A 27,920-nucleotide genomic window follows, 5' to 3' on the forward strand; every position below is an offset into this window, starting at 1 on the left:
TACTGTGACTCTCTGTATACCGTCCAGTACTCATGTTTTGTGGCATTCTCAAATTCTTTCAATCTTGTCTTTTAACAAGTTCTTAATTTTCCATTTCTGACTTTTTTCATTCCAATCCTTTTTCTTAAGAGAACATGGTGTCTGTCTTTTGTTCTAATCTCATCAGGTTTGCTCTAAATTTTGTCCTTCTAAAATATTTTCTCTTAATACTTTGGTTGCTTGTCTGAACTGTTCTGGACATTCTCGGAATCGTTTCAGGGAGGCCTTCAAGAATGTGTTATGCTAGCTTCATCTTCCACAGATTTTCAACTCAAGTTTACTTTGTTGAGAAGCGCCTACCCGCTGGGGTGGATCTTTGCTTTGGATATAAACTCGTTTCTCTTCCTCAGGCACTTTTTGTCTTAATTAATTATTGGCTGACTTTTCTATGGCTCCCTTACTAAAAACGAGCTTATTGCTAATCGTTTCCCTTCACAAGGCCCAGTGCTACCATGACCCTCCTTTGGCTCCCACGTTGGGAAGCCAAAGTCTGTTTCCCTTAGACAGTAAGGGGGGACAGTTGGGACACCACTGCAGGGAGAATGTAGGGGGGGGCCTATTCTCCACTTTTACTAGTCCCATTCTTCCAGGCTCAATGGTCCTTCCTGTCTTAGCTTTCTTCAGTGCCGCAGAAGCCTGGTCATGAAGGGGTCAGGGAAGGGCCTCCCAATACAATGCTGAGAGGCCTGTTCTGGGAAATCTTTGTAGTTGCTTCTCTTTACCCTTCTTTTAATGAGTACCCATTTTCTTCCATGCTACATTACTTTCTAATCAGGGGTGCAGTTCTAACTACCTTCTTTCTCCACTTTTTTATCTCCCAGGCTTTATATTCATACACTGTTGCCCCTTTTCCTCATTTTTAGGAGTTGGGGGCTATCTGATACATGTACTTCAACTCCCCTGGAAATGTGGTTCCCCTGGACACTAACAGTATTAACTTCAAAAGCTGAGGCAAAAAAAAAAAAGAGGAGATTGTGATGTGGGCTGAAGACTATGGGAGTAGGGTGCACGGGGGTGAGAGTTCTGGGAGTGGCAATCCTTCTCCCCCCACTAACCACAAAGTTAACATCCACACCTGTGTGCCTAATAGTGTAGCAGCAATAAAAGTCAAAAAACTGCCCTCTGGTGGACTGTGGGGAGAGGTCAGGAAGGCCAGGAATGGTATGAGGAACAGGCGGGGCTTCAGTTATTTTTAAAGACTTACCCTGTGGAGAATTCTTTCACTTACTGTTGGTGATTTTTTTTTTTTGAAACTTGCATTGTTTGATTTGGTGGGAAGAAGTGGTCCCTAGGAAACTTCTCATTCTGCCATCTTCCTAGGATTCTTCAGAGACTATTTTACATCTTTTGTCATTTGGGCTCCAGGTAGCCAAGGAGAGTATATAGAAAAATACACAGATTGGGGAGAAATAGTATAGGCCTTGTCTTAGAGAGTGGCTATGACCATGGGGAATGCCAGGATCAACATCATCTCTGGGTTCTGGAGACAGGTGAGAAGCCAGAGAGTAGCAGGAAGGAAGATACTGGCTTATGACCTTTCATACACAAAGCAGAGTTGGACCACATCCTCACTCCCATGTCAAGGCATCTTCCCTGGGAAACAGATGTAGGTGAAGATGCATACAGCAAAGATGTATTTACTAACATACGCATCTGTAACTAGCACACCCAGAAGCACACAGAATGTGGTCACATTTCAGCTGTGTGTCTCTGCACTGAAATAGATTTACCTGCTTTACAAGGTAAATCACATGACGGATACATTTTTAAAATATAGGCAGGGGAATCAGGGCAGTATCACAAATAACACTGCACTTGGATTCAAAGACACGTATTTCTGGTATAACTCTCACTCGTGAAATGTGTTGTTATTGTTAGCAGTAATTTTTTTTTTTTGGTCTAGACCTATGAGTTAATTTGGAAAGAGAACTCCAAAAGCAATTCAACTGTAACTTACAATCTTAAGAGAGTCATCTGGAACACTGAAAGTCTTCAAGGGATAGTATACATCCATGGCAGAACCTGAACCCAGCTCTTCCTGACTTTAAGGTGAGGTCACTACACAAAGCTGCCTCTCTCATAGGGAGGTTATAATTGTTACCACGTGCCTGGCACATAGAAGGCATTTAACAAATGGTGGAGAACAAGCAGAGAGTGTCATGGAAAAGCTGAGAGCATCACAGCCAGTACAGGAATGCCCAGGGAAGCTGCGCACATACGGACATGGACGCGCTCTTGGGGTTTGAGCATCAAATTAAGTGAAGCAGAATTACTTTTATTAAACAAAAGCCATGCACAGTGATTAGGAAATGGGCTAGAAAGGCAGTTAGTGATGAAAAAATACCTGATTTTGTGTATATTTCTTCTATTTTACCTAAAATGGTTAAGCTTGACCATTTTCCTTGATACTCAGGTCTCAATAGGGAGATTTCTATGCTTTTTATCATAGCATAGACTTTAAGCCAACTATCACAACTCCTGGACATAATGGTGAGGCCAGCCACAGTCAGGTCCCCAAGTGTGGATACCATGTCCTTTCAGGGGTAGCCCCAAGGAGCTTTTTGGGGGACTTCTAATGCTATAGCTCAGGAGTCCCCAGTGGTGTGATTATGGAGAGACTATGAATCAGTCACCCAGACTTAAACAGCTTTTAGAAAGGAGTGTTTATTAAGATGTTTCAGTAAGAACAGTTTGTACAAACACTCCCCCCCAAAGCCTGTGACACACTATTCCCCAAGTACAGAGTCCAGAGAAAAGAGGGCCCAAACTTGGAGAGCACATGTGACAGAGGGCTAACTCATAACTCAGTCTCTTGGTTGCTGGAAGTCTTTTTCTTCACTTCCATGAGTAATCAGGTTTCTACAAGAATCTACCTTCTCATTTCAGCTCTAACACAGACCCCATCTGCAGCTGCTGCTGCCCTGGGGAATGATGCTGGTAGTGTGATGAGAAGATGAGAGGTCTAGAATCCTCTGGACACTTCACAAAGTCCTCTTCCGCCTGAGGCATTCTTTTCCTGCTAAGCAATTCCTTTCTTTCTCAGAGGCGGCTTCCTTTCCTCTCCTTTGACAGATGTGTGCTTGATTCCAAGCTACTCTTAGGCCCAAACCAATCTGATAGTTCACAGAGGACCCCAAGAAAGGGAACCAAGTTTCCTTAGCTAATCTGAACATGCCTCTGGTGGATCAAGAACTTTTTCTGCACTCGAAGTCTAGGCATTTGAGACTTCTCACCTTACTATGGTGTCCATCACTTTAGATAGATATGGTGGGGTGATATGAGTTACTCCTTTGAGCCCCCCCCTTAGAGCCCTTCGGGTGGCTTTTCCAGATCTCTAACTAGAGTGCTCCCAGCTTGGGCTTCTGCTAAATTGCCATCCCTTGGTTTTGTACAAGGGAGGGAGAAAAAGGCTTCTCATTTCCCTGCGTCTTGAAGTCATCATCATGCCTGGAAGCTTCTTCTTAACTATCACACATGTCAGAGCTGGTGACAAACTGTGACATCACTATCTATTTTTCCACCCCTAAAGTTTTGCTGATGCCTTCTCTTTAAACAGTTATTTCCAGATGTAGCCTCTACCTGTCCAGGAATCTTTCCTTTGTAACAGTCAGCCCAATAAAACCAAGCAGCCCAGTGGCCTTGTCTGAAGCATACGTACCACAATGTATCTATGTTCTCCCACCTCTCCAAAGAAGAGGCGCATTTCTCATCTTTACTCTTAGGACCACGACTGATGGTTACAATTAAGCTTCACGCTACTTTCTGAAGTGATAAATGTAACTGATACTACATTCATTATATTTCCTGGATCGCTCTCTAGTGTTTAGCCCCTATTTGATGAGGGAAAAGCTACATCTAAAGACTAATGGGTTTTCCATAGTCATCAAATTAACAGGGTTTATAGTCCACATGAATTTTCTGGTGTTTAATAAGGTATGAGTTCTCACTGAAGGCTTTTCCACATTCATTACATTCATAAGGTTTCTCTCCAGTATGAATGAACTGATGTTTAGTAAGATGTGTACCCTGACTGAAGGCCTTCCCACATTTTTCGCATTCATAAGGTTTTTCTCCAGTATGAGTTCTCTGATGTCGAGCAAGGTGGGTACTCTGGCCAAAAGCTTTTCCACATTCTTTACATTTATAGGGCTTCTTTCCAGAATGGTTTTTTTGATGCTTATTAAGAGATGAGCTCCGGTTGAAGGCTTTCCCACACTCCTTACATTCATAGGGTTTTTCACCAGTATGAATTCTCAGATGTTGAGTGAGGGATGAGTTTTCACTGAAGGCTTTCCCACATTCCTTACATCTGTAGGGCTTCTCTCCTGTATGAATTCTTAGATGTTGAGTAAGGGCTGAATTCTTGTTGAAGGCTTTCCCACAATCATTACATTTATGAAGCTTTTCTCCCGTATGAATTTTCTGATGTTGAATCATGTTTGAGTATTCACTGAAGGCTTTCCCACATTCCTTACATTTGTAGGGCTTCTCTCCTGTATGAATTCTGAGATGTTGAGTAAGCGATGAATTCTTGTTGAAGGCTTTCCCACATTCATTACATTTATAGAGTTTTTCTCCAGTGTGAATTTTCCTATGTTGAATAAGGTTTGAGCTCTCACTGAAGGCTTTCCCACATTCTTTACATATATAGGGCTTCTCTCCTGTATGAATTCTATGATGTTTTGTAAGGGATGAAGCATAATTGAAGGCTTTTCCACATTCACTACATTTATATGGCTTCTCCCCAGAATGAGTTCTCCGATGGTTTTCCAGGTGTGTATTGCTGCTGAAGCTTCTCCCACATTCAATGCATTTACGAGGCTTTTCTCCTGAATAAATCTCCTTATGTCTACTCAGGCAGGAATTCTGTTTGAAGAGCTTTCTAGGTGAATCATATTTATGGGGTTTTTCTCCTGAAGGATATCTCTTTTTTCTATAAGAACTGATTTTAGACTGAAATTTCTCAACAATTTTCTTGAGTTTTCGGCCTCTTTGTCCAGCTGGAATTTTCTTGTGAGTGACTGTTACATCCCTCAAATGGGTCTTGCTTTTTGGTTTTGTCTCCAACTTGCCATCACTTAAACAAGTAGATTCTCCTGGATTAGAATCCAAAGTATTACTCCTCCCAGGGTTTGCCACTTTGTCTCCATGGGATGATTTTTCTTCAGAGATATCCTTGTTTGGAACTGCCATTTTGTTCTCAGTTTTCTGCGCTGAAACATAATGAAAATGCAAATGTCCCCTGTGCTTCAAACTAGGATAAAGGAAACTTCTATTGAAAGACTGGGATATTGGAAATGACAAGCATGCCTATAATAAAGAGTACAGCTTTCACAATTCTCAAATGTAGCCGTGCAGCAGGGCAAAAGAGGGATGGAAAGAGAGAGGAAATAGGACCAAAATTGGAGGAAGTGAGACTGAAATAGCAGCAAAGGTAAAAACAGGGAATGAAGACAGCCTCCTCAGGAGAGTACAACACAGATAACATAGTAAAACAGGGATTCTGGCAATCAGATTGGTATCATAGGAAGAAGAGGTACCCCCCCATCACCACCCTAGCCCTGGCCCTCATGATCTTATACGTCCATTATTGAAAGATTCCTTTCAGGTCTCCCCAATCAGTTTTACTACTTTCTAATTCACTGACCATATTAATGCTAGATTTTTTCTTTTCTACATGCAAATATCACATATTATTCTCCTTGTTAAAAAAGCCTTCCATGGCTCTCTAAGTTTGACACGATACAGTCAAAATACTTTGGGATGGTATTTTATCCTCTACAACTGGACCCTATTAGGTCTCCAACTCTCTCTCTGGACCCTGACACCTAGAACCCATACCCCTAGCCCCAGGGGAGTTAATTTACTCATCCTTGGAGCTCCTGCCCTAGGACCCACCTGAGCTGATTGGTGACTGAGTACAAACTTGTCTATGATATTTACTAGCTGGCCCTAGACATGCTTCATCTTCATATCTCATCCACTCTCTTAATGACTCCCCCTTGGCTCTACTGTGCCCAGAGCACAAGGTGGAACCAAGTTAAACCAGCATCATTACTCACGGAAAGGATGTGTCAGCTGAGTAGCACATACATCAATTTATTGTATCTGCGACTCCTCAGAATAAAGCTCCCTTCACTGGCCCCTGCATTCTTCCATGTGTGGTCTCACTCTGTTCTGTTAGAATATAAGCTCCCTGAGGGGGCAGGGACTGCCTCTTTTTATATTTCTATCCCTGATGCTTAATACAATGCTTAGCACATAGGAAGTGCTTAATTAATCCTCTTTCTTTCTTTCCTTCCTGAATGCCAGTTTATGCCCATGTTCAAGATTTTGCTCATGCCATCAGTCCTACCTTCAAGAATCTTTCCTACCCAAGTCTTACTCTTCCTTAAAGGGCCCACTCAGTGGGCCATTTTCTCCCCAAAGTCTTTCCCAGCTAACCTAGTCTGCACGGATCTCTCTGACATGCCTATTGGCACTGACCTTCTGTACCATTAAATTTGGCACTCATCATCCACACATGGCTTTACACTGTTATTTTGCTGTCCCATAGGCTTCAAAACTTTCCTCTCCCATGAAATGTGAAGCTTCTTTTAAGTACCTGTGTTTCATATCTGATCTGAATCATCCTTAGGTCCTAGCAGTTAGGAGAACTAGTAGTAAACAGTAGAAAACTCAATACAAACTTACTAAATGGATGAATATGAAGCATGTCAGAGAAATAAGAAAAAGGTGACTCCTAACCCAATGAAGGAGGAGAAAGCCTTCCCCCTGCTTGTCACTGTAAAATTCAACCAATCCAATATTCATTGAGCACCTGTGGGCCTGGTATCTGAGATAAAAAATAATGCAAAGAGAGACCCTTCCCTCTAAGGTGTTACAGTTGGGGGCAGGGAGGACACATAAGAATAACAAACATAAAACTACAATGGTATCATCAAAGACCTGACCACATGGAACAAGACTATTAGTAGGACAAGAGAATTACAAAGAGAGATCATTGTCTCTGGTAACTCAAGAAAAGCTTGATTTTAGGCAGAACTTAATTTTAGCTTCAAGGGAAATCTATTTAGATAAGCAGAGAGGATGGGGAGGATGTGCCAGGTGGTCAGAGGGCAGGGTGATGGGAATGATACACGGACTAGATTGGCCTGATTAGAGGAGGGTGAAAATTAGCATGTTTGTGACAAATACGCTGGGAAACATAGATTGAGTTCATGGAAGGCACTGAATGCTAAATGGCTTAAGACATATGAGGGGACAAAATAAGGTCATGATAAGTTCTTGAGAAGAGAAAGGGGGTGGTGAACATGACTTTGGGGAAGGAAAGGACTGTTGCAGTGATGGTCAAGGTCTGAATGGGGGTAGAGCTGCAGAGAATAAAACCAAATGCAAGAAACATGTTAAAGGGAGACTCAGTAGGAGCTTGTGAGAGTTGAGGAAGAGCTGAAATAGCGCCCATTCACCCTGCACTGTACGGTTCACGAGGATGAGGCCACAACTAGGGATTCTGTGTCCCGCTAACGGTTGAAGCACAGGGGAGCTTTCCTTTTGGGAGAGTCTTGCCAGACAAGGGGAGGGTTATCCCATTCTCCAGAGGAAGCAGGAAAGGGAAGGTAGTAGGTGGGCCCTGGGAAGCAAATGAGCACCTCACTGGTGGGACGCCGGTGGGGTCCAACATGTCAGGGCCTGCATCCAAAGCCTCTGGAAGAGTAATGGCACCTTGATCAGAAATGGCTGAATGAAGAAAAGGATGAGAAAGAGTTTGATGAACCTGCAGTGAAAGTGAGGTTATCCAAGATGAGTTGATTTAGGCATGTAGAAATATGGCGTAGATGCATGGTTAGGATGAATGATAAAGCTAGAATGAAGCACATAGATAAGATCTTGGAGACAATGGAATCGGTGAGGGAGAGAGGCAGACAGGCAGGAAGGAAGCATTTATTAAGTGCCTACTATGTGCCGGCTACTGGGCTAAAGGCTGATTTCATTTGAACCTCACAAAATCCCTGGGTAGTAGGTGCTGTCATTACCCCCATTTTACAACGAGGAGACTGAGGCCAGCAGAGGTGAAGTGCCTTGCCCAGGGTCACAGAGCTAGAAAGTTTCTGAGGCCTTCCTGGCTCCAGCCCAGAGCTCTACCTACTGTCCCTCAACGGCCCTGAGGGAAGAGGACACAGCTTAGTGGGGCACCTGCCTTCAGTAGCGGGAGAAAAAAAAAAAGAAGTTAAGGAAAAAAAAGCGAGGGGGCATGAGGATAATCACTAGGAGTGTCAGGTCATACAAATCAAAGGGGGCTTGAGTTTCAAGGAGTGCCAAACTGTTCAACATGACAAGGAGACCAAAGAAGGTAAGACCTGGAAACAGCTGTTGGTATTAACCAGGAGCTATACAGCGTGATCTTGTATTTTTTAAATGCGGTCACCAAGTCTTGCAGGGTCACTCAAGGGCCTGGCACCGGGGCTGCTTGGCAGGGAGGCTTTGGCCTAGTCCACTTCCAGCCTGGGCCAGCTCACCCCTCCCGAAGCAATCTGGTGGCTCCCAAGGTTCACAGCCCAGTGCTGGAATGAGCTCAGACACTCAATCAGCTTAGCCCACTGAAGCCCAGACCTCTCGAAGTCAGACAATCAATCCTGCTACCTTCCCCATAAGAGGGAATACAGGTAAGTATCACCACCCCCTGCAAGGGAGATTTCCAAGAGGACAGATTTGGTGGAGTGGTGGAACCTTCAACCAGACCGTGGGGTTTAGGAAGATTAAGTAGTCTGGCAAGGAGTTAGAACGAGCAGTTAAAGACCCAACATCTGAGGAATGCGTTAGTGAATAGAAAGAGGGAAAGGTGACAGTGTGTCTACACGGGGGGCATGGCCACACAAAGGGTTATTTTTGGTTGCCATTTGTTTTACAGGAAGGTAAGAGACTGAAGATGGCAAAGAGGAACAGACTGATCCTCAGAATGCAGTTACAGGATAAGAAGGGTTGTGATGCAGAGAGCAGTTGGCTTCAGGCAGGAGGGTTACCTCTTCTGGAGTGGTGACGGGTGCAATGGCAGGAGAATAACATGTTGAGGTAAAGGCTACAGGTTAGAGGAAGGCCGTTTCAAGAACTAGCCACCCTTTTGCAGTCTGGGCAAACTCGTCTTCCAACATGTCCAAGATGTCAACACCTTTCCAAACAGCCTCAATGGCTCTGGTTCTTACTCACTCACCTGGGCGGGTGCTTCTTAGGACTTTTCTCTTGAGCATCCACAATTCCTTCTCTTGTTCCAGCTGGAAGATTATATCAGGTTTGGAAACTGCAAGTCCTGTTCATGGGGAAATAAATGGGACTTGATTGTGCCAGGGATAAATAACATCTCAGAGCACTGTTCCAGCTATGTGGTCTTGAGAAGTGAAGACAAAACAGTCAGGTCACAAGGAAGGGCGGAAGATCCCTGAAGGGCATGTACTGCTACCTTTGTAAAACAAAGCGCTGAGGAATTCCTTTTGTATCCCTGTGCCTAGCATACAGTAAGTGCTTAATAAATGATGGATTGGATCTAGAAGGGCTCAGAAAGAAGGGTTCATCCATCCTTCTCTCAGATAAGATGAAGAAAATGCCCCAAGCGTTGCGCGTGATAAGGATTGGAAAGGACCAGCCTCAGGCCTGCACGAGGAAGGAAGCCTCCCATTTCTAACTCTACACAGAGCATATCATTTGGCATAGAAGAGGAAGAAGAAATACTGATCCCCAAGGTTAAGAATCCACACTTTAAGTGATTAAAGTTTTATTTTAACCAGTTTTTTCTTTTAAAATGAAGCCATCCATGTCAAAGGTTTTAGTCTGTACTTTCCCAATACAGTTATTTATTTATTTTCAAGTGAAAAGACTGGCAAGAGATCCCTGACACTCAGCTGAGCACTTCCGAGGCCCCACAGCTAATGGTGATTGAACAAAGCCCAACAGGCAGTTTTAAGTTACAGGGGAAACTGTCCTTACCCAGAGAGACCAGGTTCCTATAGTTCTCCAGCATCACATCCCTGTACAGATCCCTCTGAGTGCTATTCAGTCGTTCCCATTCTTCTCGGGTGAAGTCCACAGCCACATCCTTGAAGGTCACTGAGTCCTGAAACACCACACACACACACACACACACACACACCTGCCAGGGCTCAGGAACCCTTTCCTGAAATGGCCCTGGAGTTGGCCTCATTGTTGAAGAAATATCACATGTTATGGTTTTAGTAACACATCCCCTAATAATTTCTAGGGTTCTGAATGTAAACCAAATATTGGGCTAGATTTTGGGCAACATAAAAGCTGTCTAAGAGGAGTCAATTTATTTTTTAGAGTGGAAAGACTTACACAAGTAAAACAACCAAAGGATACAAGGCTACAACCTCCAGTCTAATGGTGATGTTCCTGGTGTAACTGGTAGGACTGTCTGAATAAAGGGAGCGATCTGAGCGCACAGGAGTAGTGAGGAGGTGGGAGGTGATCCCGTGGTGAACATTTCAACAGGCAAAGAGAAAGGAGGGCAATGGAGTGGAATGATGGGTCCAGACCACATACATGATCCTGAAGACCCCTCCCTGGCTCTAACCTTATTTGCCCAACTCAGGGCAGGTTCTTTCTGGGGGCTGGACCTTCCTATTCCTATTTTCTACATATTCATGAAGATTCCTTTTGTCATAGACATATACATTCCATGTATATTCTGTGCACAGAAACATCTCCATCATCTGCAATGGCTGGGGTATGAGGGAGCCAAGTTCCCAATTAACCAGAAGGCCCTTCTTTAAGTCAGTTTCCTAAATTTCCATGTGTCATAGACTCCTTTGGCAATTTGGTCAGACTTTTGAATGAAGATAAAAAAAAAAAGTCCTAATGAAGGAGATGCTAAACTTCAGTTAGAGGTTAATGAAATTAAGAATGTTATTTTTTTCTAATCCAAGTTTATTACCCCCCCAGGTTAAGAAGTATACTTTAAGTCATAAAAGTCGTATTTTAACCATTTTTGGGGGGTGAGACTATAGAGGTTAAATGACTTGCCCAGGGTCATACAGCTAGTGAGTATTATGTGTCTGAGGCCGCATTTGAACTTGGGTCCTCCTGTCTCCAGGGCTGGTGCTAGCTGCTCATTAACCATTTTTTTTTAAAGGAAGTCATTAGTGTCAGAGTTAGTTCATGTTTTCCCAATAGTCGTTTACAGTTTTCTTGTTTCAATAATATTTTATTTTTTCCAATTATATATGTTTTCAAAAATGAAAAAAAAAGATTTTTAATATTTTTAGTTAATTCTTTAATTTAAAAAAAAAGTCTTGGGAGAGAAAGAAAGAAGTGCTTAATCTGAGGTACCAGTTACTTTTAAATGTTTAATCTTATTTGTTTTGATGCCTTTTGTTTGTAACATGTATATATTCATCTGCCACAAAGATAAAAAAAGCAGCCTGACAAAATCAACCAACACACAGACAGTATACACAACACTTCACCCCACGCTCCCCCACACTGCCGGGACAGAGGAAGGTGCGCTTTCTCAGCTCTCCTCTGGTCAAGCTCGGTCATTCCAATTACAGAGCTCGCCTTTTGCTCCTCAGTCATTTTCCAATCTACTCCCCCACCAGAGGATTCTCCTTCGTAACAAAGACAAGGGGGCCAGTAAAGCCATCCAACAAAGAGCTGTGCTGGCCATGGACACAACCTGCTGGGCCCACCGTGTCTTGCCCCTCCGGGATGAGGGACCACAATTAGCCGGTGGCCCCTGGAGCCAGGTGCAGAGGAGACTCTTTGAGTTCTGTTCACAGCACCGTGGCTGTGGCATGTCTGTTCTGGGGGCTCTGCTCTCTTCACTTTGCCTCAGTTCATAAAAGTCTTCTTGTTTCAATCAACTGTTTCTATTTATTACACCTTCGGGCAGTGTTTCATTATTTTCTCGTGCATGATTTGTTTAATCGTTTCCCAATAAATGGTCACTCACTATTCCCCCACAAGATGCTGTTGATGAATATTTTCCTATCTTTGGCCCCTTCTTTCTCTCTGACCTCCTCAGGGGTGCGTAAGGAGTGATGGGCTTATAGGGACAATGGGCAGGAAGATCTTAGTCACTTTTCTCACATCATTACAAAGAACTTTCTTAAACAGCTGGACCAGTTCAGAGATCCAGTTGGATGGGTGGGAGGTGAAAGGTGAGAACACAGTTCTGAAGTTAGAGGATTGGGGTTCAAATGCTGCCTTGCCTCCTTCCCGCTGGTGTGACTGGCCTTCCCCAGGCCTCACCAGCCTCTTCTGGGAAATGAAGAGGTTGGGCTAGACACCCAAAGTTCCCCTCTAGGGCCAGTTCTCTAAGCTCTGGTCTCTTACCAGTGACTCAGAACACTTTTTGTGGGGTTGCTGATAGTTTCATTTCTTCTTCTGAAAGCCTTTATCAACTTAACTACTGGAAAATTCAATGAAATTTCCATGGCCATCATTCTAAAATAAAATACTTCCCTTTTTTTCTTTTTCAGTAAACAAAAGGCTGTCAGACTATTCACTGTACAATAGCTATTGAGGTAAATGTTACTGATAGAGTCAAGTGGGCCCTGCCCAGGCCCCAGATAACAAGCTGGCTGTGCCTTGTGCCCCCAGACTGCTCTACTGGCCAGACTAGGCCCCAGATAACAAGCTGGCTGCACCCTGTACCCCCAGACTGCTCTACTGGATAGCAGTATTTTTCTCTTGCCCACACTATCACCTTATCTGTTTTCCACTGACCCAGCTCTGCTTCCCTGCTGATCATTATTACCTCCCCTGTCTGCTCTTCTTGCTTCTTTTTCTCCTACTTATCTAATACACCAAGGTTTTGGCCCTGGGCTGTGTTCACAAATATACAAAGCTAACAAAAACCACTTTTCCTCTGGTTAGCAAACTGATGAATCACATCACAGGTTTTGTTCATCCTTCGCTCCTAGGTTCCCCTTGGATCTTTTCTGTGCATGCTGATAGTTGGGCATATGTTTTGGTTATATTCCGATTTATAGATACTCCGGAGAGTTAAGGGTGTTGGATCAAACTAGATAATCCATGTAAAGGCTTCGTAAATCTTAAAGCATGCTAGAATGCTAGCTACTCTTTTTACTCTAAGTAGCTATGTTACTGTAAATGTTCTTTCATATACATGCTAGTGTAATAAAACATCTATTGTGTTTGATAGGAATCAAAGTATCAGTGTAAGAAGGGAGTCTACGTGTTCCTGGTCTCAGAGACTGATCACTGGAGCAATAAGGCAAAGGACATTCTCTTCCATTTGGGGGAAATGGGTAGGAAGAGGACAGAGCGTGAATGGATCGTGCGGGGGGGGGGGGGGGGGGGGGGGGGGGGGGGGGGGGGAGGCCCTGCAGCAATGGCAATCAGCGATCAGAACGGAACAGCCTCAAGTGTGGGGGTCAAGCAGCGTTTATTTGAAGAAAAGAAGGTCAGACCAGTATGTTAGGGAGCACACTACACCACTACTAACAGATCAGCTTGGATAGGAAATAAACTCGTTTGTGAAGTTTTTCTTCTGAAACCTTGCCTTATCTAGATATTTCTCAACAAGAATTAGGAGGTTGATTAATTTCTATATCTCTGTTAAAAAAGTGTTATTTTTCTAAGGTATTATGGCCCAAGCTGATTTTCTAATCAATCTGTTATTTTTGTTAAATATCTCTCAAGAAACCTAAGCACTAGACCTATCCTACTAATAGGCATCACTATTCACGAAGAGGTATATATACTACATGTGATACACAGGAAGGAATCAACAAAGTGCTCAAAGTTCTTTTCTGTTCTAAAGCCTCTTAATGGTAGATCATCACAGCTTATAATGAAACCAATTTAATAGATTTAAAAAATTCCCTTTAAATTATATTCCAGTCTTTACAAGCGGTATCAGTTTCCTCATTCATAAAACCAGGATAATATTTACACATTATTTAACCCACAGGTTTGTTTTGAGAAATTCAAATGAGACTCTATAAAGTCCTTAGAACATAGAGGCAATGTGGCATATTTAACAGAAAGACCAAATTACATCCAACACGCACATCCAATTCTCTTTTTTCCATTCTTTTCAGCCCCACTCAGTCCATGTACGGGCTAACCCTGCCCGCTCCCTCCCACTGTGCCCTCGGAACTCCTATTTTACAATGAATAGGATGCCTTTTATTGTGGACTGTTCTCACACTACTGTTATCTATCTGCCCTTGCTGAGACCTGGCTTCCTTCATCTAAACTGCATCTCTGGCCATCCTTTCCACCACTGGCTGTATCTTTACTCCCCCCCCTGCCCCGTCTCACCATATTAGTCCCATGGGGGGAATGCTGCCTGTTGCTACCTCCAGACTTCATCCTTGCTATCATCACTCAGCAACCTCTCCTCTGAAATATACAGCACCAACATTTTTCACTCTATTCAAATCATGGTAGTGGTTTTCCATGGCAACCAGGTTATCTTCCTTTATTTCTCAAGGAATTTAGCACATGGATCAATGTCTCTCCATAGCTCCCAATTCCTCAAACATACTCACTATTCAAGTCTACTTTATCCCTCCCAAGTACCCACCCTACCTGTTGCCACCCAACTAAGTAAAGCCCGGGGCTCCCTTTGCCTCTAGGACCAAATACAAACTCCTCTATTTAGCTTTTAAAGTTCTCCACAGCCTGGTTGTGACCTTTACTTCTAGCTTCACTGTGCATTCCTCCTCTTTACCTCCACATTCTGCAATCCAGCTGAGCTGGTTTTCTCTTTGTTGCTCCTAGATGGTCCTTCCCCTGTCTCCTGGCCTCCATACTGGCTGTCCTTCATGCCTGGGATACACTCCCTCCTCACAGCGCCCTGCTCTCCAACACACAGCCTGGAAGTCTTTCTTGATCCCACCAACTGCTAGTGCCCACCCTCCCTACTGACTTTATGTTAACTAGCTTTTATTTACTGGTACTTATCTTTTGTGTGCACACACACATATGTCTGTGCATGTACATACATGCTTATTGTTTCCCCATTAGGACACAATTAGCTCTACATATGTAGGGATGGTTTCGCTCCCGTGGCCAGCACAGTGCCTGGCACATAGGAAGCATTGCACAAATGCCTGTTGATTGCCGGATTATCTGCAAGAGTGCTGGGTGGACACAAAGTCAAGGGATCCTGATTCAAGTGTCTGCCACTTACTATGGGCAAAAACCTCTCCTGAACCTCAGTTTCCTCATCTGTTCAATAAAGACAATTGCCCTCTCGCGACCTGCCTTACAGGTGGTTGTGAAGAAAGCACTACCTAGGTGTGACGCGCAGGCATCACCACGGACATTGAGGGGGCGGATTCTCTGTTAATGTATAACTGGCCTGTTGTGTTAACTCCCTCAGACCTCATCGTGCAATGCCACCAGCTGCCTCTCCATGGTGCTCGGTTAGCGAGGGCCGGGGCCAACCAGCAAGGCTCAGTGCAGAGTAAGAAAGAGCAGGTCTGCTATGCTTATGTATAAGAATAAACTCTTTATTAATAAGCAGACCAACTGCTAAAAGCCACATTTCTATAACACGAGATAGCGCAATTTGGAATATAATACACCTGGAAAAAAATCTAGTACCTATTTCATTAAACTTCAACTGCCAAAAATCGCTACTTAATTTGCCCAAATTTTCCCGCTTCTTAAAAAAACAAACAAAAGCCCTGATTTTTCCTCTCGCTTGTGCGGATTCGAGTAATAGAAAGCTCCAGGTTTTGCCAGAGCTTCATGCCTGGGACGCTCAGCTGTCACTCTGGCCTGTCAGAAGCTAACGGCTGGCTGCCTGGTCCCTGGCTGTTCTGACCCAGGGTCCGGCTGGCTGCCTGCATCTTCCCGTTCTTGGCTGTAAGGAACCCAGGCTAGGCTACTTGGGAATGTGGGACCCAAGTCACGAGCCCTGTATTTCCTGACTTACAAAATGAGGGAATGGGTTCAGTCCCTTTCTGTGATTCTGTGATTCTAGTTCTATAGTCAGAAATGCTCAATGCTCAGTCTGTTGTCTGGTCAAGAGCTGGTGTCCATATTCATGCGCATCAAGCAGCACACCTGGTTCACATTTACACAGATAACAGTTTTAATTCGCAAAGCGACTTCCTGAACATTTTATAAGATCATTCATGGAAACTGAGACTGAGAAGTAAATATACCTTGCCCACAAGCTAAATGTTTAGTTAATTCAATTCCTGAATAATACCAACTCATTTGGGAGCTGAAGGGTCCTTGGGGGTTCCCATGTCCCTGCTCTTAGTGACAGAGATGAGGAAAGGTCCTAGAGGGGGGCCTAGGACCTAGGTCTCTTGGTTTCAAATCCATTCATTCATCTATCAATACCACTGAGCAAAATGACTCCTGATTTTTGATTTAAGGATGGACCAAACCTTTCCTCAAACCCCTGAACAGGAGAGGGCTACGGTTTACTCAGGCCCCAAAGCCCCATGTCCAGCCCTCCCGTGGCCACAGGGCATTACTCACACAAATCCACCTGCCATGGGTCCAGAAGGGCTTTCCATGGCCATGTGCCACCTTCCTTTCAAACAGAATTGAACTCATTATTTGGGCTGCCCCCCACCAACTCCCAAGCTTTCCTCGTCAATCACTGCCCACTGGCACAGTCAGTGGGGGGACAGCTCTTCCAAAGCTCGGGAGGAGCCCTTTGCAATGGACGTTAATAAGCAACATGTGTCATAAACATAGTTAGCTTTCTACAAGAAACCACGCCAGAAGCTATCCTCTTCTCCAGGGGGAATTGGGAGATAGCTTATTTATGAGGATAAAGACTCACCCTATATATCACTAGGAAACATCCAGGGAAAAATCTTCAAGGAACAATAATCCTAATTTGGGGGTGGGGAGGATCAGGACCAGTGACGTCATTGGCATAAGCCCTCCCCTACCCTCAACTCCCTCTCCTAATTCAGGTGAGGTCCCTGCTCTGCAACGGACAGTACTGGGGAATGGCCAAAGGCACCTAGTGAAGTGACTCGCCCATAGACACAAGAAGCCGGGAAGCTTCCGAGGCAAGTCTTGAACTCGAGTCTTCCTGACCTGGGGGCTCTTTGTCCACTCTGTTATGCTGCATGAAAATGCAAACACGTCACAGACATATATGTTGAAATGAAGGGCGATGATGCAGGAATACATCATCACCAGCAACCACTAAGCGCCTGTAGTACACCAGCCACTGTGCTAGGCATTAGGAAATAAACTTCTGAAATAAGACAGAAAAGAGGCAGCTTCCCTGAAGGAAGCCCCCCTCCAGTGCCTCTGAGAGCGATCTACTGCATTTTTGCAGAGTTCTAGTTCTCAGAAAGCTTGCCTGGAGCATGGAAACCTCCCTCCCTGTTGCTTCTCTCCTCTGGTCCTTGCTCTGCTTTCTGGGAACAGACATAATAAGTCTAATGTCCATGCCTCGTGACAGAGCATGAAATAGGTGGAGACGGTGACTATGTCCTCTGCCCCTCCCCCCAGTCTTCCATTCTCCAGAGACACTTTCCTTCTTGCTGGCTGTCACCAAGATGAATCGAGATGACAGAGCAGTATCTACCTCCTGACAGGTGCTCTGGAGTTTTGAAAACGTGCTTTACAAAGAGAGCTACGCTACTTTACAATCACCTAACTGGTGCAAACAGACCAGCCGAACTTTTCAAGTGACTAAGATAACGTTCAAATTTTAGACTGGCTATTCTGTAAAACAAAATGCCTGCTTATAATAATGATGCTACAAAATTACTATTTCTATTTATCTCATAAAGGACTGGCAACAGGGAAAACGTTTTCATAGACGCGTAATTTATTAACTTGTCAAGTCTGTTACCACAAGAAGAAGGCCCAACATAAGGCCTATATCCAAGCGGTATCCAAAGGCTCACAGGCCGGTGTTTCAAGTCCACCAATTTCTGGACCCTCCCTACGTCTCTCACCTTATCTCTTACTATTTCAACATCTGATCTGAGCCTGATTTTTCTCACTGGTTGCATCGGTGGCCTCAAACTGTGCCCCAGGATATGTACTGGGCATATGGCTCTATCATCAGTATCGTCTAATGCCTAGTCTAACCCCCTTCCATCAGATGCATATAATGATGCACTTGCTACTTAGGATTTTTGTATCTGCAAAGTGCCTCCTTCTACGGTAAAGATCAATGACCTTATGCTACTTGCATCTGGACATCTACATGCTTAAAGCTCTGTGGAGAGAGACGCTATAGCCAGATAAGCAAGAAGTGTCCAGAAACATGAGGTTTCAGAAGAGAAAGATGGGACCACTAGCTAAGAACTCCATTTCCCAAACATTAGGATTCTGGCTAATACCGCCCCATCCAGGTCAGAGTTCCTATGCAGAATCTCGAGAAGAGTAAATGCTTTCAAGTCAAGGCTCAGTGGTATCTGCCCAAAGAACAAGCCGAAAGGACATTTCCCCTGGCAATGGAAAAAGCTATTGAGAAGATAAAGAAAATACCAGAAGATGCTGTTACTCCCAAAGTCAGGGAACTGAGATGGCATTTCAGGAAAAGAGGAAACTCTCACTTACCTGGGTCTTGGCAGGGAGGCCGACAGTGGCCATATCCAGCTCTTCTGATGGAAAGACAAAAATCTCAGGAAGGCACAGCTAGGAGAGAAGAAAGGGGGTATGAAAGAGCAGCAGCTTCAGACTTCCCAGGCAATGAGAGGGCCCCCGCCCCCAGAAGACTAGATGATAGAGCAGCACCCGGACCCTCTGCTTAGGTAACACTGGGCTCCAGGGGACAGAGCTTTGGGAACCACAGAAAGGGATCTAAGCAAATAGGCTCTGCCCAGCACAGGCTGCACATGCCTATGTGGGCCCTGACAAAATCCTGAGGCTGGCATTTCATCATGATCTCTAAGCACTTATTAATTGCCTACAGTATACCAGGTACTGTGTAAGTGATGGTGATACAAAGACAAAAATAAACAATCTCCGCTCAAGCTTAGCGTTCTATGGGCACAGACAACATGTACTGCGTGCATATACACATACACAGCACGTATGCACATACCTACAGATGTATGATGCTGAACTGTAAGGAAACGAGGACTGAAGAACACACAGAAGGGAAGGAAAGACTTTCAGGATCTGGTGCAGAGCAGAGTCAGCAGAGACAATCCCGAAACAATGGAATATCATGGCCCCAAAGAAGAGAAATGTGAGAAGACCAGTGCCCACCCCACCTCCTGTGCAGAGAGGGGAGGCCCTGATGGGACAGGCATGCAGCACATATACACGTTCAGCCTTTTTCAATGCACTGATCAGTTCTGTGCCTTCTAAAAAGCATTATTTGTTAGGTAGGATGGCCCTCTAGGACGGAGAAGAGGGAGAGACAATGGGGAAGTAACTGTGCTGATGTAAAAAGAATATCAATACAACTTGTTAAAAAAATGAGCATACTGCAGGAAGAATTTTATAAAATAAAGACAACGTAGTTAACTAATAAAAGTGGTTGGGGAGGGAAGGCACTAGCAGTTAGGGGGGAGGGGTTGGGAACAGAAAAAGCTTGGATCCAAGGTGGTACATAGTCTGGGAGGAAGGGAGGGATTCCGTGAGCAGGGACGAAGGCAAGGCCTTCCAGGCATGAGGGAGTCCAAGAAATGTCTGAGAAACAAAGAGAAGCCCTGCTTGGCTGGACTGTACACAGTGCTGTAGAATAAGGCTGCAAAGACAGGGGCTAGGTCGTGAAGGACTTTAGAAACCAAACAGGGGTTGATCTTTTATCTGAGAGCAGGGGTTCTTAATATCTATAGGATAATAGATTACTTTGGGGTCTGCTGAAACTTATGGAGCCTTCCTCAGAATAATGTTTTTTAACTGCATTATTTAATCATCCTAACTAGCGTTTTACAAATATTATCTCATTTGATCCTCGCAGCAACCCTGAGAGGTAGGTGCTGTTATTATCCGCATTTTACAGATGAGGGAACTGAGGCAAACTGAGGTTAAGTGACTTGGCCAGGGTCACATGGCTAGCTAAGTAGTTATTTGAGGCTAGATTTGAATTCAGATCTTCCTGACTTCAAGTATTAAGACTTTACTCATTTTGCCATAATAAGATGACAAAAGAAACCCGAGACACGGACATACAATCATCAAAACGTTTAAAAAGCACATTCCTAAACTCGGGTTACAAAGCCCCGGACCTGGAGAAAACTGAGAGGCTCCATAGCCACATGTTTCCATCAGCAGCTGAGGACAATCTCTTTGCCGTTTTGAGGCAGAAAGGAGGCCCTGAGAGGTGACGAGCACCTGGAGAGGTGCCTATGGGAGGAGGGAGAGGAGAGGCCGTGAGAGATGATGTGGAGAGACAGAAAGAGCAAGATGCACCAGGTGCCTAGACACATGGGAGGGAAGGAGTCCGTGTGGACCCTCATCTGCGCTTTCCATTGCTGTGGCCCAAGTCTGACTGTGCCAGCTCCTCAAACAGCCTCGGGGCTGCTGCAATCCAATGGGCACTCGGACTGGCCTTTAATGCCCTTCCTGACCTTCCCAGGTCGATGACAGCATCTGCCCTCTATGCACATATGGCCCAGCCCAGTGGGCTGCACGAAGCACTCCATCATCCTGTCTAGTGTACTGATGTGGGCCGAGCAGAACACAGAAGGGCCTTCACACGCTTCCAATCCAGGAGAACCAGATCGTCTTTGGTCATCATGCCCTCCTCTGACCCTCTCCACCTTCTCCACGTTCTTAAACGGGGATGCCCAGAATGGAAGCCAGCTCAGAGCCCAAAGGAGGTCTGCCTGGGCTTGTCGGGTCCCTTCTCCAGCAGCCCCAGATGCCATTAAAGTGCCTTTCAGAGCAGCTCCCGATAATGCCCACGTACAAGACTCTTCCTCTCCTTAAGGTCTGCCCAATGCTCTCAGACCTCTCTTGAGCCCGGCTTTCTGCTGTGCTCAAGACGGCCCTCTCTGACCTTTGTGCAGAGACGTAATGCATGCGTGCTATCCGAGGGCCAGCCAAGGTCTGGGCCTGTGCCATATGAGGCCTCAGTTTCCCCATCTGTAAGAGGAGGGGTTTTCCAAGTTCCCTTTCAGTCCACGATCTTGGATAGCTGGGTTTCAATTCAATTCACCAAGCACAGATAGAGTGACTAATGAGCCGGGCAGGGACAACTGGAAGAATAAGGCCCGGTCTCTTCTGACCCCGAGGGCCCCCAGACCTCCATCCTTCTGTCTCTGGGCTGTGCCACCTTCCCCTGACCAGCCCTTTATGGGCTGTTTGCCCCTCGAGGGCAGGGTGTGATTTCTGTTCCCCGGCACATCCTAAGTGCTTAATAAATGCTCACTGACTGGACGTGGCGCTGTTCAGCAAGCCTCAGTTTCCTCCTCTGTAAAATGGGGCCTACGGCTGGCAGAGAGCAAGAAGCGCTTTGTTAGCCTTTAAGCGCTATAAAACAACCCGGGGGCGACACGTTCCTTCCCACGCCCCCTCCCCACCTCGGGGCCTCCCTTTGCCCATCAGTAAAGGGTGACGGGGCCGCCTTGCAGAGCTCAGAGCATTCCAGTGAGCTCCAGCGCCGCGCATGCGCATTCTCCCCCGCGGCGGGGCTGAGGAGTGACGTCCCAGAGAGCTGGGATGGTTGCCATGGAGACGTCGAAAACGAGCGCGAGCGGTCGCCTCCATCCCATTCAGGGCTCAGCTCCCCCCGGCCTCGGGCCTCCTCCACATAAAGGCCGGGCACAGGGAAGAGAGAGAGGGGCGGGACTCACCTCCGGGCCCGAGCAACGAATACGCCAGGAACTAGAGCGATGTAGACAGAGACCCAAAGCGCCCCAGGCCACGGCTCCTGACTTGCAGACTCTTTCCCAGAGGCCTCCGCGGTGGCCCTCCCGAACGCGCTTGCTCAGCAAGCACGGTCCCCGGCCCCGCCCCCGGGGCACTCTGGGCAGTGTAGTCCGCTTCGCCACGGAGCTAGAGCTGAAGGTGCGTTGGGCCATAGGCCGCACCCCCGTGAGCAGGTCCGGAGAGTTGGGAACAGAGTGCCTCGCGATGACGGAGGTCCGGGCCGGCGCCGCCCGGGAGAACCTGGGAAATGTAGTTTTGGATGAGGGGGAGGGTGGAAGGGAGGAGATGCGCGCGCAGCCCAGTCCCTGCGACCAGAAGACCGCCTGTCTCAGGATCCGGAGGTTGCTCGGTGCTAGAGGTGAGTCCGGGACGCCCCTCGCCCCCAGTCCGAACTGAGCTCGGGTCCGAGTTGGGAGGTTCTGAAGTGGAGGTGGTGGGGGAGGTTTGCTCGCGGTCAACGTAGTAACTGACCCCTACGTGACGTCATATCTCGAGGTGGGAGGGTTATCACCATGGCAACCTCCCGCCCACTAGAATCCTGTGATGTCATTCCACGGGCTAGGTTGGATTACGTGGCAGGATGCCTCATTTTACAGATGGGGAAACTGAGGCACAGAAAGGCCAAGATTCTTGGCCAGGGTTTCACAGCTGGTGTCTGAGGTGGGATTTGAACTCGGATCTACTAGATTCCAAGTTTATCCATTACCTTAGGATATAAGTTTCTGGAGGGCAGGGGGCGTTTTGCGTCTCTTTTAGCCTGTAGTAGGCTCATTGGTGAATTGATTGATTGATAGATAGACTTAGAGCCGAAGGAGATCCACATTTGTCCAGCCCCCACATGTTTACAAATACAGAAACTGAGGCCTGAGAGGCCAGGTCTGCCCTTGTCTGCCTCTATTTGTACCTCCTCTGGGTGCCTCATGGCGGGTGCTGCTTGCTGCTGCTGCTGCTGGGAGCCCTGCCTACAGCAAGCTGCAGCCTGCACCTGCCCTTCATGCATGCATGGGTCAGCACCTTCTCTGCCACCCGGGGCCCTCCCCAGGGGCTGGCCCTTCGTGTGCACTGGACAGAAGTCCTCTCTCAGAGGGGCCGTCTGCCCCCCTCCCTCTTCACTCTCAAGACTCACAATAATGTTGCAGGGATGGACATCTAGGAGCTAGAGGACAGCCAGTCCCTTCAGCGTCCCTCTGTAGGACTAGGGGAAAATCTGGATGGGCCCTTGGGCTCTACAGAGCTAGAAGGACAAGGGAGGTGTCCTCCAGAATCACTGAACTAGAGGAATCTCATTTGGGAAATTTCCCTGTCTGTGACAGATTCTGCGTTTACTTTTCACAGGCAGTCTGCACTGCAGCCACACTTACAGAACAAAAACAATAGCCCAGAAAATGAATGAGTAACAGCTTCCAGTAGCATGACTATAGCACTTTAGGACATGCAGCTGCTCCACGTCTTTGTCCTTACTTGTATTTACCCAGCCCTGAGTGCAGAGCCTGGTGGTCTGAGAAAGGGTTAATAAATGCTTATTGATGATGGTGATGATGAAGATAAGGATAATAATGTTAATAAGCTCGACGAGCTGTGTTGTTAGGAAGCTGGTTTGGGTGTCAGGTTTCCCATTGTACAGAGGGAGAAACTGAGGTACTCGGAGGTTAGAGCAGTTGTCCAGTGTTGCCCAGCTAGGAGTCGGTGGAGCTGGTTAAATGCAGGCAGATTGGGTGAGGCACATTAGACTGCCATAAAATTGAAGCAGTGGGGCCAAGTTTGTTGGAGATTTGGTGTCTTAGGGTCTTTGCTTTCATGCCTGGCTTGTGACAACGCAAAGAGAGGTTTTTACGGGAGCGGATTGGCTTGGATAGAGTGGAGAGTCCCAGCCTGGAAGCTAGAGGCACTGAGAGGAGGGAAAGTGGCTGCAACAACAAATGTGACAGCAAGCATTTCTAGAAGTGCTTTAAGATTTACAAAGCATTTCGCAAATACTGACTCCTTTAATCCTCACAACAACCCTGGGAAGTAGGTGCTATTATTATCCCCACTTTACAGATGAGGAAACTGAGGCAGACAGCGGTAAGGTGACTTGACCAGGCTGGACTTGCTGACCCACGAGCCACCCGGCTGCCTGTAATAAACACGCAGTACACGCTTGGACCGAGGCTTTATCCGGCAGGCATTTGAGAAGGTCTGCAAGTTTTACGGGGAGGGGCAGAGAGGAAATCGGAGCTCAAAGGGCCACTTGGACGATGTGGCCCCCTTCCTTTCCTGCAGTTAAAGATCTCACGGCTGCCTTTTCTTCTTTCAGGCCCCTGGGTCCGGAGGCGGTCGCAGGGGGACATGGTGAGGCCGGCCGGCAGCGCCACCAGGTGACTCTTCCGTCCTTTGCTGACCGCAGAGGCCGAGGAGACGGAGCCCGAGCAGCGCGAGCCGCAGGCCCCGGCCCCCTCCAAGGAGCCGGCCGCCGGGGCCTCGGCCGCGGCCGTCATGCAGATGCACTGCCAGTGCCACCTGTGCGTGAGCACCTTCCAGGCGCAGATGAGCCTCAGCATGCACTTTAAGGAGCGCTACGCCCCCAAGACCTACGAGTGCGCCGAGTGTCAGAAGACGTTCAAGCAGAAGGGCAGCCTGACTGTGCACGAGCGAATGCACACGGGGGAGAAGCCTTACGTGTGCCTGGACTGCGGCAAGTGCTTCCGCAACGGAGGCAACCTGACGGTGCACCGGCGCGTTCACACGGGCGAGCAGCCATACAAGTGCGACGCGTGCGGCACGGGCTTCAGCCAGAAGGGCAGCCTCGTGGTGCACCTGCGCATCCACACGGGACAGAAACCCTATGAGTGCACGCAGTGTGGGAAGAGGTTCAGCACGCGGGGGAATCTGGTCAAGCACCTCCGTGTGCACACGGGAGACCGACCGTACAAGTGCAGCCAGTGCGAGAAGACCTTCACCCAGCGCGGCAGCCTGACGGTGCACATGCGCAGCTGCTCCAAGGCGGCCCACCTGGCCTGCTGCATGCCCGACGCCTGCTTCCCCTGACTGCCTTCGGCCCGACGCAACACACCCAGACGGGCTTGCTGTCGCGTTTATGTATCTTAACATGCTCCAGGTCACCGTGAGGCCACTTAGTTCTCATCCTATTTTGTGCCCTGTCACCCTGTTTACTGGGTTTTTTGGTGTTTTTTTTTGGGGGGGGTTAAATCAGCTTTAAATAGTCTCTTCTGCGGGTAAATTTTTTTCCTTGCTGATAAAACTTAAAAAGAACATCCCACATTCTGAGCAATGATTATTGTATCTGGAGTGCAAAGATGGCTTGAGTTGTGATGCCAGTTTGTTTTATCAGGCTGGAGATGCGTTGGGCTGATTCTGGTGTTAGCCCGGCAGAATGTCAGCCATCGTGAAAAACGAGGTAACGGCTGAATACAGTAGTAGCATTTGAATTACAATCCAAGATACTGCCAGTCCAGTAATGGACTTTGGTTTAAAGTTTTCTTTGCCAAAATCTCGTTACCTTATGTGGGAAAATGTACCTTTTTTTCCTTTTGTATATACCTTTTACCGTTTATTTGCCGAAGTTAAAGAATTCATATGGGGTCATCCTGCCAGTAACACTTTCAAAGATGATTTAGTGAGCTGCCAAACCAGGTGTGTTGACAAACGGTTCCGTCCAACATGTGAGCAACACCTGTCTCAGTCTGGGCTGTCTTCAGTTGGGGCTTGACATGCTGACACTGGCTTTGAGGCATTCGTGTAACTTAGGAACAGTACCTTTTGGGCACTGGGCCCCACTCAGCTATCAATATTTGTGATTCCAAAAGAATTTTTGAGCTCCTGGTGGCTTAGTACAAAATCCTGATGTCACAAAATGTTTGTTGCCTGAATAAACATTACAATAAAGTGCCTAATTTGTAGGTCTTCAAACCACGAAACCAGAATATTCCTTGTTTGTTTGTGTTTTTCTATTCTTTCTTAATGAGTATTACACCATTCTAAGCGTCTGACAAGGTGAAATGAATTCATCCTCTGGATTTTGGAGGCTTGTAGATTTTAGCCCAAGTGGCTACATTTATGTTTGGGATATCCTTTCTGAAATTAATTTGTTTCTCAATCCGTCCCATACTTGTAATACACATTTGAGGAATGGATTTGATTCTATCTAAGCATATAGATAGGGCTAGGATCTGTGATTTCACAGGGCAAGGTCCCTGGATGAGGAAGCTTCACGGGTTCTCGACAACTTAAGAGTCTTGGAAGCTATATATAGGACACAGAAGTAAAGGGACGTTGCCAGGATCACAGAGCAGGACTTGAACCCAGGGCTTCCTGGCTTGGAGGCCAGCTCTCTATACATTACATATGGCTACCTCTCTTCCCACACAAGCCCTTCCTTTTGTTATCTTCACTCTGATGCCTGTAGGGCAAGAAAGAATTCTAAGTTTGGGGTCTGGGATTAAAAAAAATTGATAACTGCATTTAAATACTGTTGGGTTCCTATGTATTTTATGTATTTAAAAATATTGTTCTGAGGAGGAAGATAGAGCAAAAGTTAAGGAGAAGAAATGGTTTCTGTGGCTGGCCCTTGGAGAGGTTATCTCCCTTCCCCCCACGTTTGCTTCCTCAGCCAGTGGGGAGTGGGATCCTGGCTGAGGCATCCTGGGTAATTCTTGTCTTTGGCCTTCCATCAGTGGAGGGGACATCCACACCAAAGAGATGACACATCGGTGGGAGCTGAGAACAGAGGGATGATTGTAGAGCACACAGACGGAAGGGTTTACAGGCAGAACAGGATTCAAATCCTGCCTCCAACACATAGCTGTCAGACACACCCCATGCATTGAATAGAGCACAACTGCCAGCCTAAAATCTGGGTCTCCCCCTTTACTTTCTCTGTGACTCATCTCCTATCCTCTGCTGATACTATAGGCCTTTTGCTATTCCATATAGAATTAGCAACTATTTTTTTAGGCCAGATTAGGTGGATTTGGATGGTTCCATTAGTGTAGTTTGAAAGTGGGCAATATAAAAACTAATTATTACAATATAATTGTTATATAATAATACTAATTATCTGAATTTTTACCACTGATATTAGGAAGTTTGATCAGTATTATTAGACTATAGCTTTTTAAAATTGATAAAATATATATATATTTTTTATAATCAAGAGCAAATTGGAGAATGAAGACAACCTGTTCTTAATAGTCTCTCCAAGATCCCCTCACACGGGGCTAAGTACAGGACAGAGAATGAACAGAGTAAAGTCAATCAATCAATAAACATTTAAATGCCTCCTTTCTGCCAAACCTTGTGAGACAAAAAACCAAAAGCGGAACGGTTCTCATTCTGAAGAAGCTTACATTCCATTGAGAGAGATGCGTATGTATAGGTACACATTAATAGATTTGTATACATGCATCTATACAGACACATGCAATTGAGGCAGCACTAGCAGCTTTGGGGGAGGGGCTTCCAAAAGAGTGAAGGAGTCCAGTCCACACTTCATTTCTAGGCATTGTCCAGTGACCACCACCCCGCCTACTTATTTTTAGGCTGCTCTGATGATCACTTCATTGCCAAGGAAGCTTTAGTCCCTTTTGTTCAGAGAGGGTCGTGAGGTGACCGCCTTGGCTCCAAATTCCAGGGGTTTGTTGGACCAGCATTTCATGGAGCTCCCCACGCATGACCCAAGAGGACATTTGATTGCAGTTCCCCTCCTGCCAAACCATACAAGCGCCCGATAATCCTCAGAAGTACTGATCGGCCTTCCAGGGCCCCCTCTGCCTCACAGCGACTGGTGGGTTTTAAAGGGAATAGTTTATTCCCTGTCTTCCCTCTCCACATCCCTTTTCTTCCCAAACTGACCCACGCAGGTTTATTAGCTGCTCTAGCTGAACCCTTTCCCCCCACCCTAGGCCCTCCCCCCATTATATACCAGAATTTTTTTAGGATAGTGCTTTATCTGGCTTTCCCAACTGTTTCCCAGAACATTAGAAAAATGTGTTGCTGCCAAATTTGAATTTTGCTTAATTTTGAATCAAAAAATAAAAAGTAAGGTCCAATCCTGTTCCATTTATGACTTTATTGCA

General features: G+C 46.2%; 2 protein-coding genes across 2 annotated transcripts in view; one reads left to right on the forward strand and one right to left on the reverse strand.

The window, feature by feature from the left end:
* LOC110218364 (uncharacterized) overlaps positions 1 to 21,998 on the reverse strand; it is a 48,411-nt gene extending 26,413 nt beyond the window's left edge. Inside the window, exons 1-5 of the mRNA XM_078149103.1 lie at positions 21,771 to 21,998; positions 18,580 to 18,657; positions 10,021 to 10,147; positions 9,251 to 9,346; positions 3,933 to 5,252 (exon numbers count right to left, since the gene is read on the reverse strand). Of these exons, the coding sequence (XP_078005229.1) occupies positions 3,933 to 5,252; positions 9,251 to 9,346; positions 10,021 to 10,147; positions 18,580 to 18,657; positions 21,771 to 21,998 (1,849 nt within the window). The remainder of the gene's footprint in view (positions 1 to 3,932; positions 5,253 to 9,250; positions 9,347 to 10,020; positions 10,148 to 18,579; positions 18,658 to 21,770) is intronic.
* A 117-nt stretch (positions 21,999 to 22,115) lies between these two features.
* On the forward strand, positions 22,116 to 25,763 carry LOC110218385 (uncharacterized). The gene is made up of 2 exons (XM_021001060.2): positions 22,116 to 22,204; positions 24,143 to 25,763. Exon 2 carries the CDS (start codon positions 24,322 to 24,324, stop codon positions 24,871 to 24,873), a length of 552 nt encoding a protein of 183 aa, XP_020856719.2. The 5' UTR covers positions 22,116 to 22,204; positions 24,143 to 24,321; the 3' UTR covers positions 24,874 to 25,763.
* The last annotated feature ends 2,157 nt before the right edge of the window (positions 25,764 to 27,920 follow it).

This window comes from Phascolarctos cinereus, unplaced genomic scaffold (genome assembly GCF_003287225.1).
Source record: "Phascolarctos cinereus isolate Bilbo 61053 unplaced genomic scaffold, phaCin_HiC Scaffold_2;HRSCAF=192, whole genome shotgun sequence".
Lineage (NCBI taxonomy): Eukaryota > Metazoa > Chordata > Mammalia > Diprotodontia > Phascolarctidae > Phascolarctos > Phascolarctos cinereus.

Coding starts and splice junctions, on each gene's coding strand:
- LOC110218385 (XM_021001060.2), top strand. CDS start 24,322: ATGCAGATGCACTGCCAGTGCCACCTGTGCGTGAGCACCTTCCAGGCG.